The sequence below is a fragment of the Psittacula echo genome (assembly GCF_963264785.1).
Source record: "Psittacula echo genome assembly, chromosome: 5".
NCBI classification, from domain to species: domain Eukaryota; kingdom Metazoa; phylum Chordata; class Aves; order Psittaciformes; family Psittacidae; genus Psittacula; species Psittacula echo.
In genome coordinates, this window is record NC_137739.1 from 17,089,254 (window position 1) to 17,105,343 (window position 16,090).

Sequence of the window (16,090 nt, forward strand, 5' to 3'; positions counted from 1 at the left end):
ATAATTTTGACTCATGCCTTGAAATGCAGGTTTTGATACTGAATTCAATAGGACAAAAATGCAACTCTGTCCAATTTTCTTTTCTTATCAAAAGAGATCCCATGGCAACTGATTCTAATAAAACATTTCTCAACTTTTGTTCTCAGTTCAATTCACAATTAACCGCAGCACTCAACAGTTGCAAACTAACCACAGTATTTGAACTGGGAATAATGCAGAATGCACAAATTGCATTAAACTTTGTCAATAATTCATTAGTCATATTCTGCACTCTTACTTGGAGTTTTAATAGGACTGGAGCTAGAAGTCCACCCATCCCAGGCAAATCTGTGAGGGGTCAAAGGAACAAAAATAACCCCAGTTACGCTCAAGTAGCTCAAGTTGTGTAATTAGTACGGTCGGAAGTGTGCCTCTTTGAACATGAAGTCAAGCTATGTTTTTGCTCTCCATTTTTGAGTCAAAGCGTCAAGAAAGCACGAAATTTATATTTAATTAATATTTAATATTTATGGGAGTGAACAAGGCTGGATGAATGACAAGGATGAAAAGCATACCCATTTCTAAATGGTTATGTAAAGTAGACTATGTTTAAGTTGGTTCCCTGCCAAGAGAAGCAGGAAATGATAAAGCTCAAATCAAGGTTAAAGATGATATTGAGCTCTTGAATTTTTCTTACACAGAAGTGAAATGTAAACCTATGGCATATGGCGGATTAGCTCCAAAAGGACAAAGGTTCCCAAATAGCAAACATTTAAATAATAGCAGTAACATTATTTCATCAAAAGAATGCGACAGGAAAACCAACAGAAACAGGGAGCAAGGCTAAAAGAAACTTAATATATGCATTCAGCAAGATTTTTAGCTACTACTATCAGATTATACTATAAAATTGAATGAAAGTTTCATTTCGAATACAACAGTTTCAACAATAAAAAGCATTTTTTTATGATTATCATAATCATCATCATCACTATTACTGTTACTATCATTAAGAGTAATAAATCAGCTTTAATTTAATGGTTTAGGGTTGTTCTGGTTTTTTCTTCTCAGGCATTTCTGTTGCACTTAATCCCATCAGAAAAACTAATTTCCCAGACTTGTAATTAGACTTTTCACTGACTCCTCCTGATAAAAATCAGAACATCAGGATTTCCACGTTATCAGATCATGATCCACTATGTATTCTTATCTCAATTATTAATTCAGTATCAGTCTTAATAAAAGGTTCTTGACATCAAACACTTGTTAGTAAGCTCATTTTGCCAAAACAAAAGATACCTAAATGCACATGAATTCCTGCATTATGACTACTTAGGTAGTCATTACGTCCTACTTAGCAAGCACTTTTGCTTCATACATTACAAACATTTATGCAGCAAACAAAACCAACAACTTTACCAGAGAAAGTAATAATACAATGCCACTAACTCTGGATAGATTGTTTTCCATACTAGCTTAACCACTCATTCCAATTCAAAGCACTGGTGTAATATATACAAATATCACAAGCCCTTCTTTGATCCTGGTTCATACTGGCAGGACACTGTTAATCACAGACAGCCTGGGCTGCGAGGCAGAACTTCCCTGTGTTTCACATGCACAAAGATGTAGGATGCTACCGGTTGCAAATTCACAGAGAAAAACCCTCGTGCTGATAGTTGGGTGACTGATGATCAAAAGCAATACACAAATTTATGAATGGAATATAGTTCCCATATTTGATATTATGTTGGATTTTTGCAGTGCCTGTCTCAATCACAAGAACAAAATTCAGCTCTCTGTTGTAATACCCAACTGTCTTGTCTCTCTCTAATTTGGATGTCCTTGAAATAACTTTCTACTTGCAGACTCAATTAATATGTAAATTCAACAGCTCTCTCAAAACATTGGAAGTAATACAAAAATTTGTAAGTGTCCCTAGCAAAGTTAAGAAATAAAAAGAGAACAGCAAATAAAACAGTAAATCACTGTTACATATTATCAGACAGATAAATTAGCAGGTTATATTACTTGTGAAAATCACTTTTATTAGTAACTAAGTTAATTCAGTACTTTTTCTTGTCAAAGAAAAATGTATTATCATCACAGCAAGCCAAAAGGAGTGGTGAGATGCACTTGTGAATAACAATACTAATTTAGGCTCCTTTAATATTTCCTGTATCAAGGTCTGCTAAAAACAATAAAGAGGTCTACTCATAATTAAATCCTTTCAGTTACATTTTATGTAACACCTTCCTTTATTCATTCCACACTGAAGCTTAAGCAGTAATTTTCCTTACTGGGACTACAGTCTTTTTCACAGTTGTTTTTCTCCATGACAATATGTTTAAATCAGACAATTAAAGTACAACTGAGCTAAGTTTCCCTTGGCGAGATGATTGTTCAGATTTGGTCTTGGCCCATCACAAAGCCTGAGTCAAGAGCTCAAATTCTTAGCATGAAGTTGAATTGAGGCTAGAGTAAAATATTGAGACTGCACGCTAACAGAACTCTAAAGACCTGCTGTCAAAGAAAATCTAAGCGTGGTCCTGCTGCCTGGCAGCCATCACTGCAGCCAAGAGCAGTCTCCAGGTATTGACACAGGTTAATACCACTTCATGTTCAGCAGAGGTCTAAGCTGTTCACATAAACCATGCTAGGGATTGTTTGACTAAACAATATAATCTGTCTTAGAAGGACGTGCTTTTAGAGTAAAGAAACAGACTTTTAAGAACTTGCAACACAAACAATAAGGTTTTTTAACACGGTGTTTTAATTGAAGACTGATTTTCCTTTTTAATATAATTTGCAGCTAAAACTCACAAAAGTTTTTGCACGAACTGTATCTCAATTAATGACTTTTTGTCAGGTATAGGCATTTTTCCCCCCCAAATATCACAAAATGCAAAATGACACATTTCCTAAGAAACTCTAGACAGAAGCGCAAGTTGCTTCCATTTGCTCTCAGATGGGTGTATTTTTCCCTTGAGAAGATGCCATTTTCAAAGATCAACATTCTTCTACACTTTTCCCCAACAGAAATAAAGCCAAAGGTCTCCCAAAAGGAGCAGGTACCCTACTAAATATTAATAATTTCATTTTGCTAGAAGTAAAATCCAGTAAGTCTCAAAATGGTAAACAGTTCAGGCAATTTCACTAATACACCCAGAAAATGCTTGGGCATTGCTTTCTTTTTCAAAACTTTCATTTTATATTCTTGATATCTCTTATCTGCAAGCAAGTTATTTGGTTCAAGGCAGACTGAAAGATCCATTCAAGATTAGGACTGGGTTTTGGTTGTTATGATTTGGGTTTGGTTTTTCATTTTGTGATATGAATTTTGGCTTGTTTGGGGCTTGTATGTACTATAGCTATAGAAGGTATGCAGAAGTCACAATTCATCAAAACCAGCAAGAAGAAAATAAGCTGTAGCTTTCAACTCAAAATACATGGGGAATTTTGCACACTGGTTGAAGTACATATTACAGTCCTTGTACTGTACCGTGTACAGTACTAACCAGCGTTTACCAAGATTAATCCTGACATACCAAAGAGCACTAACACATTGGACAGGAAAAACTCTCCTTTGGCAAGAGCTGTGCTGCAACAGCAAAATCAGAGACAGAGGATAATGAGTTTAATAAAAGGGATAAACTAAGTGTTAATAAGAGGAATAAAAAAAGAGGAATAAAAAAATATCATGTCTCTAGCAGCTGCATTCTTGTATGTCTCCTCACAGCAAAAGCCAAAGCCTAAGACAACAGATCTGAACCACCATTATCTTTCCCAAGATCCTTTTAATTTCTCATTTCACATCCAGAGGAAGGTTTCACCTCATTTGCTATGCTCAGACAGCTCTTCTGAACTGCAACGCATTATCCCTTTACTAGGATTATCTTCATGAGCTAACACAAAATACTTGGAATGTACAAGCAGTATCCTCAAGGATAATCTGACATAAGCAATTTAATACAGACGCACAGTTACAATCAGGAGACTACATCTGACAAGCATTCCATAGCCTGCCTCCAAGAGAACAAGACTTAGAACTAAATTGATTATCAGATACTAAAAACCATGGACTCAAAAAAAAGTAATTTTACATGTCATCTTACATGCCATAAAACATTACCTAATGTAAATCACTGATGATTTTTTTTTGTTTTTCAAGGAAATACTGAAGGACCGATTTGTACTTAGCAGGCTTGACACTAGACCAGATATTAACTGTTGTCCTGGGTTCAGCAGTAGCAGTAATTTTTCTCCTTCTTAGTAGCTGCTGCAGTGCTGTGGTTTTGACTTTCAGCCTGGGAACAGCGCTGATAACACCAATGTTTTTAGTGGTTGCTAAGTTATGCTTACTCTGACCAAGGACTTTGTGAGTCTCATGCTCTGTCAGGGAGGAGGGGAAGCCAGGAGGAAGCAGACACAGGACACCTGACCCAAACTAACCAAAGAGGTATTCCATACCACAGCATGTCATGCTCACCATATAAACTGTGGCCAGTTAACCGGAAGGGCTAGATCCCTGCTCAGGTCGGGCTGAGTATCAGTTGGCTGGTGGTGAGCGATTGTATTCTCTCCCCTTGTTATTTCCCTTATCATTATTATTATTGGTGGTAGCAGTAGTGATTTGTGTTATACCTTAGTTACTGGACTGTTTTTATCTCAACCCGTGGGAGTTACAATCTTTCAGTTCTCCTCCCCATCCCTCTCGGAGTGGGGGGAGGAAGGGGGGACATCTCCCGGCCAACAGGGGGGAGTGAGTGAGCGGCTGCATGGTTCTGGGTTGTTGGCTGGGTTTAAACCACGACAACTGTCCTCCCACAACTCACATTTATTCAACCACAACGGCACAAGTTTTATACTGTATGTTTTAGCTACACAAATGCAACCATGGTTCCATCAAACCAACTGATGAGCTCAGTTGACTTGACAGCAACAGATCCAGCATTTATTAACGACTGTGGAACCACAAAAGCATAATAGAAATTTCTTTTCTTCCTCATAACAGTTTTCTCCCTGTTATCCCCCATATGCCATGTTGAGACTACAATAATAAAAGACTTCCCACCACATCAGACACATTTCTGGGACCCAGCAGTCCTTCAAGCAAGCTGCTTGAAGTCACATTGATCTGTGGTTTCACTATTCCATAGATATTAATTTGCTGTCACCTATGCCTCTGTCCCTAAGCTTCTAACCTTCCTTTTTCCTTTAAATCACAGTAATTTAACATGGTTAGGGAACACATCCATCGGTTGTTGCCATCCTTTATATGCACCTCTGTGTTTGATGCATCTGGAGTACAGAAATCTTCAGCAGTGATCAGAAGATCATGCATGGTATGCAGAAACTACCAAAACTGCTATATCACCAAAATTCCTCACTTCAAGATCTTAATTCACAACATAGTAAAGAAATTCACTATGCTTTATTGTTTGTTACCTGTTACTCTGAACTGAGAGACAATTCTACAAAGATGCTGAGACCTTCTGGCAGTGCTTCTAGTGATTTAAGATTTTGAGATTTTGTAACAAAAAACCAAATAAACTCACATACTGCTTCATAAGCAAAGCCAAATTCTCACATTTGAAAATCCTCCAATATTTAGAAGCTTTCTTTAATTATCTGGTAGCATACAACTAAAAAAAATTCTTAGTACAAAATTAATTTGAGCAAAATTAACACTTAAAAAAACTGACTGAACGAAATGTCAAATGTTTAAAAGAGTTTAAAAGCCATTTACCCAACTAAAAGTGATACATGCTAGAATTTTTTTGTGTATTTTTTGCTGACTCAAACAAAAAATCCCTCACCATAAAGTCATTTGAGCGCTTTGAAATAAAACTGAGATTAAAGTTCAAAATCTAGAAGACTTTGAGTAAAAATAATCAGTAATATACTTTTGAGGCCTCAGGATGCAAGTGGCCAATGAATTCCTTGTTCAACAAGAGAGAACAGAAGGCATGAAAACTTACATCAAACTTCAGAATGGTGAAAGCTTGGCTTAACAGCCAAAATTACCTTTCACAGAACAAAAAGATTCACATCTTGAGTATACATGATCAACAAATGCACCTCCCACAACAGAAAAAGTTCCCCAGCCTCACATACCAACTGCTCAGAAATTGATTTATTAGGCATAAAAATACAGCAGTACACGTACCACATAGAGTTACGTCTGTGAGATTTAGCAAAAAGGTACACGGGTCTTTTCAAGTTCATTAAAAGGTAAACTGCAGGTTTCTATGGAACTTTACCTTAAAACCTGAGCAATTCCTAGTTAATTTACGTAGAGATGTTTCTTGTTGCTACAAGGAAAACCTTGGAGAGTTAGAAATGATTATTCATTTTAACTGTCCAATTTCTCTCCAACATTCCTGCAAGAATGAGTGTTTCCACAGAGAAACAGAATCATAAAATTACAGAATCACAGACTGGTTTGAGTCAGAAAGGACCTCAAGATCACCCACTTCCAATCCCCTGCCACAGGCAGGGACACCTTCCACTAGACCAGGTTGCTCCAAGCCCTGTCCAACCCTGCCTTGAATGCTGCCAGGGATGCAGCATTCAATAAGGGATTAATATATTGTGATACAAGTTTCAGTACATCAAAAGCCTGCTACTGTATCAGAGGAGCCAGTCTACTCATTCACTAGTCTGACAGGAATAGTCTACACCAGGAAACCAGAAATTCAATGTCATTTACTGAGTCTTTAACAGAGCTCTCCCATTAATACTATTTAGTACATAATGAATGTAACCTACAATTTAACTTTGAGGAAATGCTGGTTAAAGTCCACCACTAAAATTACTCATATAAAGAGAGTACAAAATTACCAAAGGCTGAAACTGCAAAGAAAGTTGATGTTCTCTCTAATGAGACGTTTAATACTTCATTACTGGTCTACTAGCCATGATGATTTTAAACACACTTCATTATTCATGGCTTGAGAGTTGTATAAATCAACCTAATTTCTCTTCTAAAATAAAAGAGCATTCTAGTCCCACAGCATATGACATTGGAAAACATACGGGAATTGCTAGAGGTATGCCAAACCCCCCAAAATTGGGCATTTAGAAGAAACTATGGTGACTACATATATGTTTCACCACTATTTCTAAGAAAATACAACATAAAGATTATGTAGAATTGTTACAAAAATTTTTCTACTACTGTTTTAAGCATAATGTTCAGTGAAAAGTTTCTTGAAGTTTCTTTTACTTCTTCATAATTTTTAACTTTAGCTACTTGGTTAAATAAACTGATTTACTGATTGTGAGTAAAGAACTTTAAAAAATACGAACTATTTTTACAAATATGGTAAAAACCTGAAAAATCCTTCAATATATTAAGGATAATTTTTTATGGAAAAACAGACACCAAAATGTCTAATTACTCAGCAGAACCATTCCTTTTAATCTCTTGACAGCTAGTCGTTTCTCTGTGAGGAGACTTCAATGTCCTGATCAGCTATCAGAAATTTAAGGGAATCTTTGTCCTCAGTTAAAATAGTCTACTGGGGACAAAACAACAGTTACCAAAACTGCTGAAGTCAGAACATTTTTCAGACCCAATTCTAGCTGAGTGAAACTGCCAGAACAATATTCAAGAGTGGTTTCTATCCTAGTCCTCAACGTGGAACACAACACAGGCTATCCTTTGAAAGTAAGACTTCACATCTTTTGTTTGTGCAGAGAAAAGGAGTAATGACTTGATAAATACACCTGGATTGTTACAGAGGTTACATCCCATTTCAAGTATGTGAAGACACTGTTACACTGCAGGAAGTGAGACTAAGATGCAGACTTCCTCCTCTGGGTATGATTTGCAACCAGGTTTTCCAGTGGCTATATCCCCTGCTGTGCCATCAGAGCTGCTGCTAACACTGTCTGTCCTAAACTCAGAAGTGTTAGCAACAAATTCCTGAACATGCAGAACACAATAGAACTAAGGAGGATGCTTTTAAAGCTGAAAGATATTTTACCTGTGGTCTTAATTAAGATAGTCTTTTGATAGGAACAGAACAGAGGAAAGGAGTCAGAAGAACCCAATCAAAGGTATGCATTAGGGAGAGAATTAGTTTCACATGGTCCTATGAGAAAAGGATAACCAAGTATGAATGTTTTAGAACTGTATTAATCAATTTGATGCATGACCTGCATTTTTAGTCATCTTCATGTTAATCAGTTACTATGAATATCCCATTTCAGAGTATTCTGAGCAAGAGAAAGACAGAGATTGTTTTATTTTTTATAAAAATGTTCACTAAATATTTAATAGGAGATACGGGTGTTAGATATTAAATTTCATTACTTTTGTCTGGAAAATCATCTGTATTTAAACTTAGGATGAAACCCTAATCTTTCTTCCTTTTATTTTTTTCTTTAATGAATTTTAAATTAGTCTTAGAAGTGACTCTTGCTTTAGGAACTTTTTCTAACATGGTCATATCCACAGAACTAGTAGCTTCCATCACCATTTCCATACTGCAGCATTCAATAAGCTATATTCAATAAGCAATACAAAAATAAAACACAGTTTGGCAACCAGAAACCACTATGAAAACACAGAAAAAGCTACAGATTTCAGAATGTCTTCATTTTAAAGCTCAACTGACACAACAGCAAAGCCTGTAATTATGTACTGTAACTTATGCAACACCTCAAACCTGCTTTCAGAGCTTCACCACCACCAGTTATAACCTTAAGGAATCTATTTACTAAAACCCTCATTTTAATATTGAAGTATAATGTGTACTCTTGTTAGGAAAAGTTTTTTTAATCATCTGAATTGCTTTAAATCTGCTCTGAAGTTGAATTAACACATTTGTATTTTAACGACAGAAGCCTGAAAATTAAATCTTCCTTTTTTTTTTTCCTCAAAAAAATAATTAAAAGAAAAAAAAAGAAGAAAAAGGTTTTTCTTTTACACTAATGGGGGAGGAGGGGAACCAATAACTAAGCAAAGAAACTACAGCTTCAAATGTCATGTTACAATTATGATTTCACAGAATTTGTGCAGTACAAACTTTACCTCTATCAATTTTCTTTCATAAGAGCTGGCTAGTTCCTCATTGTTTTCTACTTGCTTTTGCTCTGGCACAGGAAATTCACCATCAGTACTCCAAATGCTGGGCGGAACTAAAACAAAGAGATACCATGTTAAATTACATAAACATCTAGGACAACCTGTCTACAAATAATAGCTCTAAAACCAGTTGCTAGAAGTATCAAAATCTGATGTAACATTAAACAGTATTACAAGTACTAAAATACAAATGCTGCAGGGAGCTTTCTTGTGAGCAACACTTAAACAGGTACTCTCAACAGTGAAAAAAAATAAACTAAAAGCATTTGGCTGTTCTATGACTACAGCTATCTAATAACTGCACGTAGTAACCACAATTCCTACCCAAAGCCTTGCAAAACTAAACCTAAGCTTCTCTTTTATGTCTTTTTTCTACTTTTCTTCCAAAATACCATTTCATATTATGTGTAAAGATTATTTACACATCACAGAAATTACAGAAAACAGGGCTGGGAATTTAATGGTTTTGCATGAAGCAGAATCAGCTGCAGTTATTTCATTCCTGACAGTTAATTGCCTGATTTATTCCTAGAAACCTCCAATAATGGAGATTTCATGCTTCCCTGCACAATCTATTTAAATTTAAGTTTTCTTCTCAGAAAAGTTTTCTTGATGGCTAATCAAAATCCCTTCACCTGCCATCTAAGCCTCCTTACCTACCTCCTTACCTTACTCCTCTTCTTACCTACAGTGAAATGGAAACTACAGTTTATCCTATTCCTGTCCTAGCTATCATTTATGTATTTAATGATCACTTTAATGCCTATTCTGAGCATTTCTCCTCTTCTCCAAGTTACACAAAGTCCAATTTAACTTCTTCTCACAGAACATGCATTTCTACAAAAATAAGTTAGCACTTATAAAGTAAACAAGCACTAATAAGAGAAGTTTATCAAATGCGTTCATCGTTTCTCAATAGCTAAACTATATATACTGCCACAATAAGGTAATTACAAGACTTCATAATTCAGCTGACAAAATAATCTTGAGCCTGGGAACTGATTATTGCTTCAAAAAGTATATATATTCTGAACTTTATTATTATTTTATTAAGTGAATTTTGAAAGCTATTTTAAGACCTATTTCCTGTAAATCTTGCTTGTTAAACAGAAATTTCTAAGATCAGTGTTTTCATATGTGTAATGTTATTATACCTAAGCAGGTTTGAAAAATGGTCCACATCCAACTCCTGCTGATGGCTGGGAAAGCAGGATGCTCATTTAATACTAAAATATCAAACTGCTTAGTCAATGGCAGTGATCACTCGTTTGAAAGCTGGTCTGATATTCTGAACTCAACAGTTCTGACTCTTGGGCAATTTATTTATACTCACATTTCCTTTTTTAAGTCACTGCAAGGCAAAGTACTATGCTGCATTACATGTATTATTTTTGGACATTTTAAAAGCCACACTAAATAGCATCTGATCTGATTATCTGATCTGATTAGGAAAGCTAAAGCCCAGTTAGAATTGAACTTGGCTAGGGATGTTAAGGATAGCAGGAAGGGATTCTATAGGTATGTAGCGAATAAAATAAAGATTAGGGACAACATAGGCCCCCTTGGGAAGATATCGGGAGAAGTGGCTACCCTGGACTGGGAGAAGGCTGAGGTTCTTAATGACTTCTTTGCCTCGGTCTTCACTGGCAAAGGCTCTGACTGCACCACCCAAGTCTTGGAAGGCAGATGCAGGGACTATAAGAATGAAGACCTTAGGCACACTGTAGGAGAGGATTTGGTTCGAGACTATCTTAAAAACCTAAACATACACAAGTCCATGGGACCTGACAACATCCATCCGCGGGTCCTGAAGGAGCTGGCGAATGAAGTTGCTAAGCCACTGGCCATCATATTTGAAAAATCATGGCAGTCAGGTGAAGTTTCCGACGACTGGAAAAAGGGAAATATAACCCCCATTTTCAAGAAGGGGAAAATGCATGACCCAGGGAATTACAGACCAGTCAGTCTCACCTCTGTGCCTGGCAAAATCTTGGAGCAGATTCTCCTGGAAGGCATGCTAAGGCACATGAAAAACAAGGAGGTGCTTGGTGACAGCCAGCATGGCTTCACTAAGGGGAAATCCTGCCTGACCAATTTGGTGGCCTTCTATGATGGGGCTACGGAACTGACGGACAGGGGTAGAGCACTTGCTGTCATCTACCTGGACTTGTGCAAAGCGTTCGACACTGTCCCACACAACATCCTTGTCTCTAGATTGGAGAGACATCAATCTGATAGGCGGACCACTGGGTGGATAAAGAACTGGCTGGATGGCTGCACGCAAAGAGTTGTGGTCAATGGCTCAATGTCCAGCTGGAGACCGGTAACGAGTGGTGTCCCTCAGGGGTCGGTGTTGGGACCGGTCTTGTTCAACATCTTTGTCAATGACATGGACAGTGGGATTGAGTGCGCCCTCAGCAAGTTTGCCGATGACACCAAGCTGTGTGGTTCGGTTGATACGCTGGAGGGAAGGGATGCCATCCAGAGGGACCTTGACACGCTTGTGAGGTGGGCTGATGCCAACCTTATGAAGTTTAACCATGCCAAGTGCAAGGTCCTACACCTGGGTCGGAGCAATCCCAGGCACAGCTACAGGTTGGGCAGAGAAGAGATTCAGAGCAGCCCTGCGGAGAAGGACTTGGGGGTGTTGGTCGATGAGAAAATGACCATGAGCTGGCTTCAGTGTGCGCTCGCAGCCCAGAAAGCCAACTGTATCCTGGGCTGCATCAAGAGGACCGTGACCAGCAGGTTGAAGGAGGTGATCCTGCCCCTCTACTCCGCTCTTGTGAGACCTCACTTGGAGTATTGTGTGCAGTTCTGGTGTCCTCAACATAAAAAGGACATGGAACTGTTGGAACAAGTCTGGAGAAGGGCCACGAGGATGATCAGGGGACTGGAGCACCTCCCATATGAAGATAGGCTGAGAAAGTTGGGGCTGTTCAGCCTGGAGAAGAGAAGGCTGCGTGGAGATCTCATAGCAGCCTTCCAGTATCTGAAGGGGGCCTACAAGGATGCTGGGGATGGACTATTCATCAGGGACTATAGTGACAGGACAAGGGGTAACAGGTTAAAACTTAAACAGGGGAAGTTTAGATTGGATATAAGGAAGAAATTCTTTACTAAGAGGGTGGTGAGGCACTGGAATGGGTTGCCCAGGGAGGTTGTGAGTGCTCCATCCTTGGCGGTGTTCAAGGCCAGGTTGGATGAGCCCTTGGGTGGCATGGTTTAGTATGAGGTGTCCCTGCCCATGGCAGGGGGGTTGGAACTAGATGATCTTAAGGTCCTTTCCAACCCTAACTCTTCTATGATTCTGTGATTATTGCAGCAAATGGAGATTCTTCTGTATAGTCAGAAAAACAACAGCAGAAGCTCAATTTATTTGGACTCTTTCAAAATAGTTCCACAGAAAGTCTAATAACATAGCATTCTAAAATCCAGATACAATACATTTAAAACTCTTGGTTTGATACCATTTGGCAGAAGATTAATCATACTGAAATTCCTCATCATAACAGAGGAGCAGTGTTATGCAACAGTTTATGCCTCCTAACATAGAAGACTATCTCCTAACATTCCAGCAAAAGGGGACAATGGGAATTTTCCAAGTTCAAACAGATCAGAACTTACAGAGTTGTAAGCCTTACAGATGTAAGGCTAGTTACAAGAACCTTACCCTAGAAGTGTGTAAAATAATATATAGGAAACCAATAAGAATTTTAAGTTAAATTGACAAAAGTAGAGAAAACAGTAGTTTCTTCATCCTATTTCCTTCCCAAAATCATCACAACCTCAGAACACAGTAATAAAACAGGTCTTGTAAAAACACTCCATAATCCTTTGAAGTATTTCAGTTAATTACAAACCAAATTACTTCAAAGAAGTTGTTACTGTCACTTTAAGTTATACCACAATTTGAAATCAATAATTTGACTTAAGTTACACAATGACAGATGTACTAAAAAATACAAATAGCTCTTTCTAATACTACAAATATTCTTACTTGTGAAGGCTCACATCTGAAAAATATGAATGCCTATGATGAGATACTGAAAATTATCTACGTAAATCATGGGTGCAATAGTGTCTATAAACCTGGTAAAAGAAAATACTTTCTTTTGTTTCACTCTCCCTTCTTGAACTGCATCTAAATATATCAGCTCTCAGAAATTGTTTATGTGCTTAAGTACTTTTTTGAGTCAGAGGCCTAAGTACTACTAAAAATTCAGATAAATCTCCAATGTCAGCTAAGGGGAAAAAAATAGTTTTCTAAAAATACATGTTAAGTTAGGATATAAGAAAAATTATTACAAATAGTGCATGCAGCTGCAATTTATTCTGGTCACTAATGATAAATATTACAGAAAATCACTGTGGATTGATTCAATAGCTTTTGAGCATAAAGCATACATGTATTCATTTTTAGAAATGTTGGTACTGTTTCATCCCCCTTTTTCATCTGTAAAATCTGACCATCCTACTCTGTTTCTATTCTTATCACTCACTGATTTGCATAATTTTAACATGGCAGAATATAGCCAGCCTAGGAATATTTTTTTCTTTCCCTATAATTACACTCATCATGCAAACTGTCAGTATGTAATGAAGGATAATTTCTGCTATTATAAGAAGCTTAAGCGATGATTTTCGTGAATAATTCTTAATCTGAATCACTACACTCCAGCAAAGACGGAAGTAAATACATGTGTTCTCACTAACAAAAAGCCTTTTAAGGATGAATGAAGTTTTTAAACTACAAATAAGTATAGTGACTAGCTCTTAAGAGCAGAACTAATGTAGTATTCATTCATACAGCCACTTATATGACCACAATATTAATAATTAGGAGAAAAATGAATAAAAAGACAGATGGTACCAGTTTCTGAAAAGCCACCTTGTCTCTCAAAACACCTTCTACAGGCAGCAGAAATACAGGTCCCACCAGAAGATGATTCAGAATCAAGACTCCAATTCATCCTGTCATAGACACTTCTATCGCACTGACCACTGAAGAAAAGTAACACTGCTGATAACTGTTCATCTTTCAGTTATAAAATCTGCTAATTAGAGTCAGAGCAACACAGCAAACAAACTGAAATATCTGGTCTGTCAAGTCTACTTGAAGCAGTCTGTAAATACTTATCCCCAAAACAACAGTAACAGAATAATGTAGATACTAATTTTTCTCTCCTCAAATTATTCTTATGGTCTAATATCACATTAAGTCAGAGATTGCTTTTTTAAATAAGAAACTTCCCTGAAAAAGCTAAAGACCACCTCATCTACCAGAAAATGCTCTGTAAAAATAAGTACAAAAAGCTACATCAGTATTTTCTCAAAAGGAAAAGGTATTAAACATGTTATTTTCACTATTGGCAGATACTACTCTACCATAGTCTGAAGAGATGAATAGGGTTTGTAACTATCTCTTGCTAATCCTACTTCCATGTAAATGATTTCATTTGTTTTGGCAAAGACTCACTAAGGAAAGGCAAGACTTCTTGACTGTTTCTACTCAGTAGTAATTTAATAGTGTGCCAGCACATAATATTCTTATTGTTTGATCCCAATCTGCATTACAAAACTGTTCATAAACCAGCAAATAGCCCAGTCAGAGATGCGTCAGGGACAGTTCTCATGGGAACAGAACCCTCATCTCTTCAGACGGTGATGCTTTCCAACAGGAGGAAGGCTGATGTCATACTAGGTAGCACATGAAAGTGTGAAACATGCATGTCCCCAGATACACTAGGATTCGTTTGCGTGGCTGAAGTGCTGGTTACGGACAAGGCCTTGCACAAGACAGGGTGGCTGGTTATCTAGAGATCCATTCCAGGATGAATCAGGAAAACCAGAGACATGCCTATCCACTGGTTAGTCTTTCATTGTCAGTTTTTAATCACGTCCAGGAGTCATTTCCATCATGTGGTTACTATTTCTATGCCTCCAGTAAACATAGTCTCAAGAGTAGCATACAGAAAAACCAAACTTTGTGCATGGATTATTTTATTTTCTCCTTCATTTTATCCTTACCTTCCACTGTTTGACCTTCTCTTCTGAGCATCTGAACAGCTCCTACATATTTCTTAAGTTGCACTTTTAGCACCTCATTTTCTCTGTTGATAAAAAATAACAGAATAAAAAAATACAACTGTTTTCCTAATTGAGATAAAAGCCACTTTCAATGGAAACAAACACACAATCAGTCAAAATAAGCTTTATCTGAGTCACGAAGATGATAAAAATTCTTACACCTTAAATAATACCTGAACAGCAGTTCCACGTAAGAGATCACATAAACACAGAGAAACGGATTATCTCATAGTCAGAAATATGATTAATTTAGATTTTCTATACTATGGTACATTGAAAGGCAGAGAAATTATACAGTCTATGTAAATCAACAGTTGAATAAAAAATTAGGGTGGGATATTAGACAAAGAAATTTAGAATGGCCAGTATAAAAGTGGGTATCATTTTACTATTTGCCCATGTATTTAATGTCGAGCAAATAAGAATTCAGCTTTAGAAACAGACTTGATAGCTGTACGAAAATGCCAACACTTCAGCAACAACGTTCAAGGTAAAAGTTTTCCACACACCAATCCTAAATGAAAACCATAGGAGAAGAAAATAAGTTAATCCCTTTGACTGTCATATTTTAGTGCCTGTCTCTGTCTCACGTTTCTTTGGAAAACACAGATATGCAAACCAGCTACTATCATAGTTCCGCCTAACAACATTAAGCACCTTAGTTTATACTTGAAGGAAATAAAACGGATTCTAACCAATAGAATTTTAAACAAATCTGACAGATCAGGTGTCTTAAAATTCAATTATCTACCTAAGCCCATTCAGTTAACCAAAAGTGCTTATGCAGGAGAAACATAACTAAAATGTGTTACAAGAGAGTGAATTGAGACAACTTTTACTCTTCTTTAGGGAAGCATCAGGGTAGAAATACATAGGTGCCACAGATGCAGCACACACAAGAAACCCACAACTGGTTAGAAAGAAGAG

The 16,090-nt window shown here is 37.2% G+C and overlaps 1 protein-coding gene across 5 annotated transcripts in view; it reads right to left on the reverse strand.

The window, feature by feature from the left end:
- SNX29 (sorting nexin 29) overlaps window positions 1-16,090 on the reverse strand; it is a 128,322-nt gene that overhangs the window by 74,264 nt on the left and 37,968 nt on the right. For all 5 annotated transcript variants that reach the window (XM_080617429.1, XM_080617428.1, XM_080617427.1 and 2 more), the window contains 2 exons: window positions 15,104-15,186; window positions 9,020-9,126 (listed from right to left, as the gene is read on the reverse strand). In XM_080617429.1, the coding sequence (XP_080473555.1) occupies window positions 9,020-9,126; window positions 15,104-15,186 (190 nt within the window). The remainder of the gene's footprint in view (window positions 1-9,019; window positions 9,127-15,103; window positions 15,187-16,090) is intronic.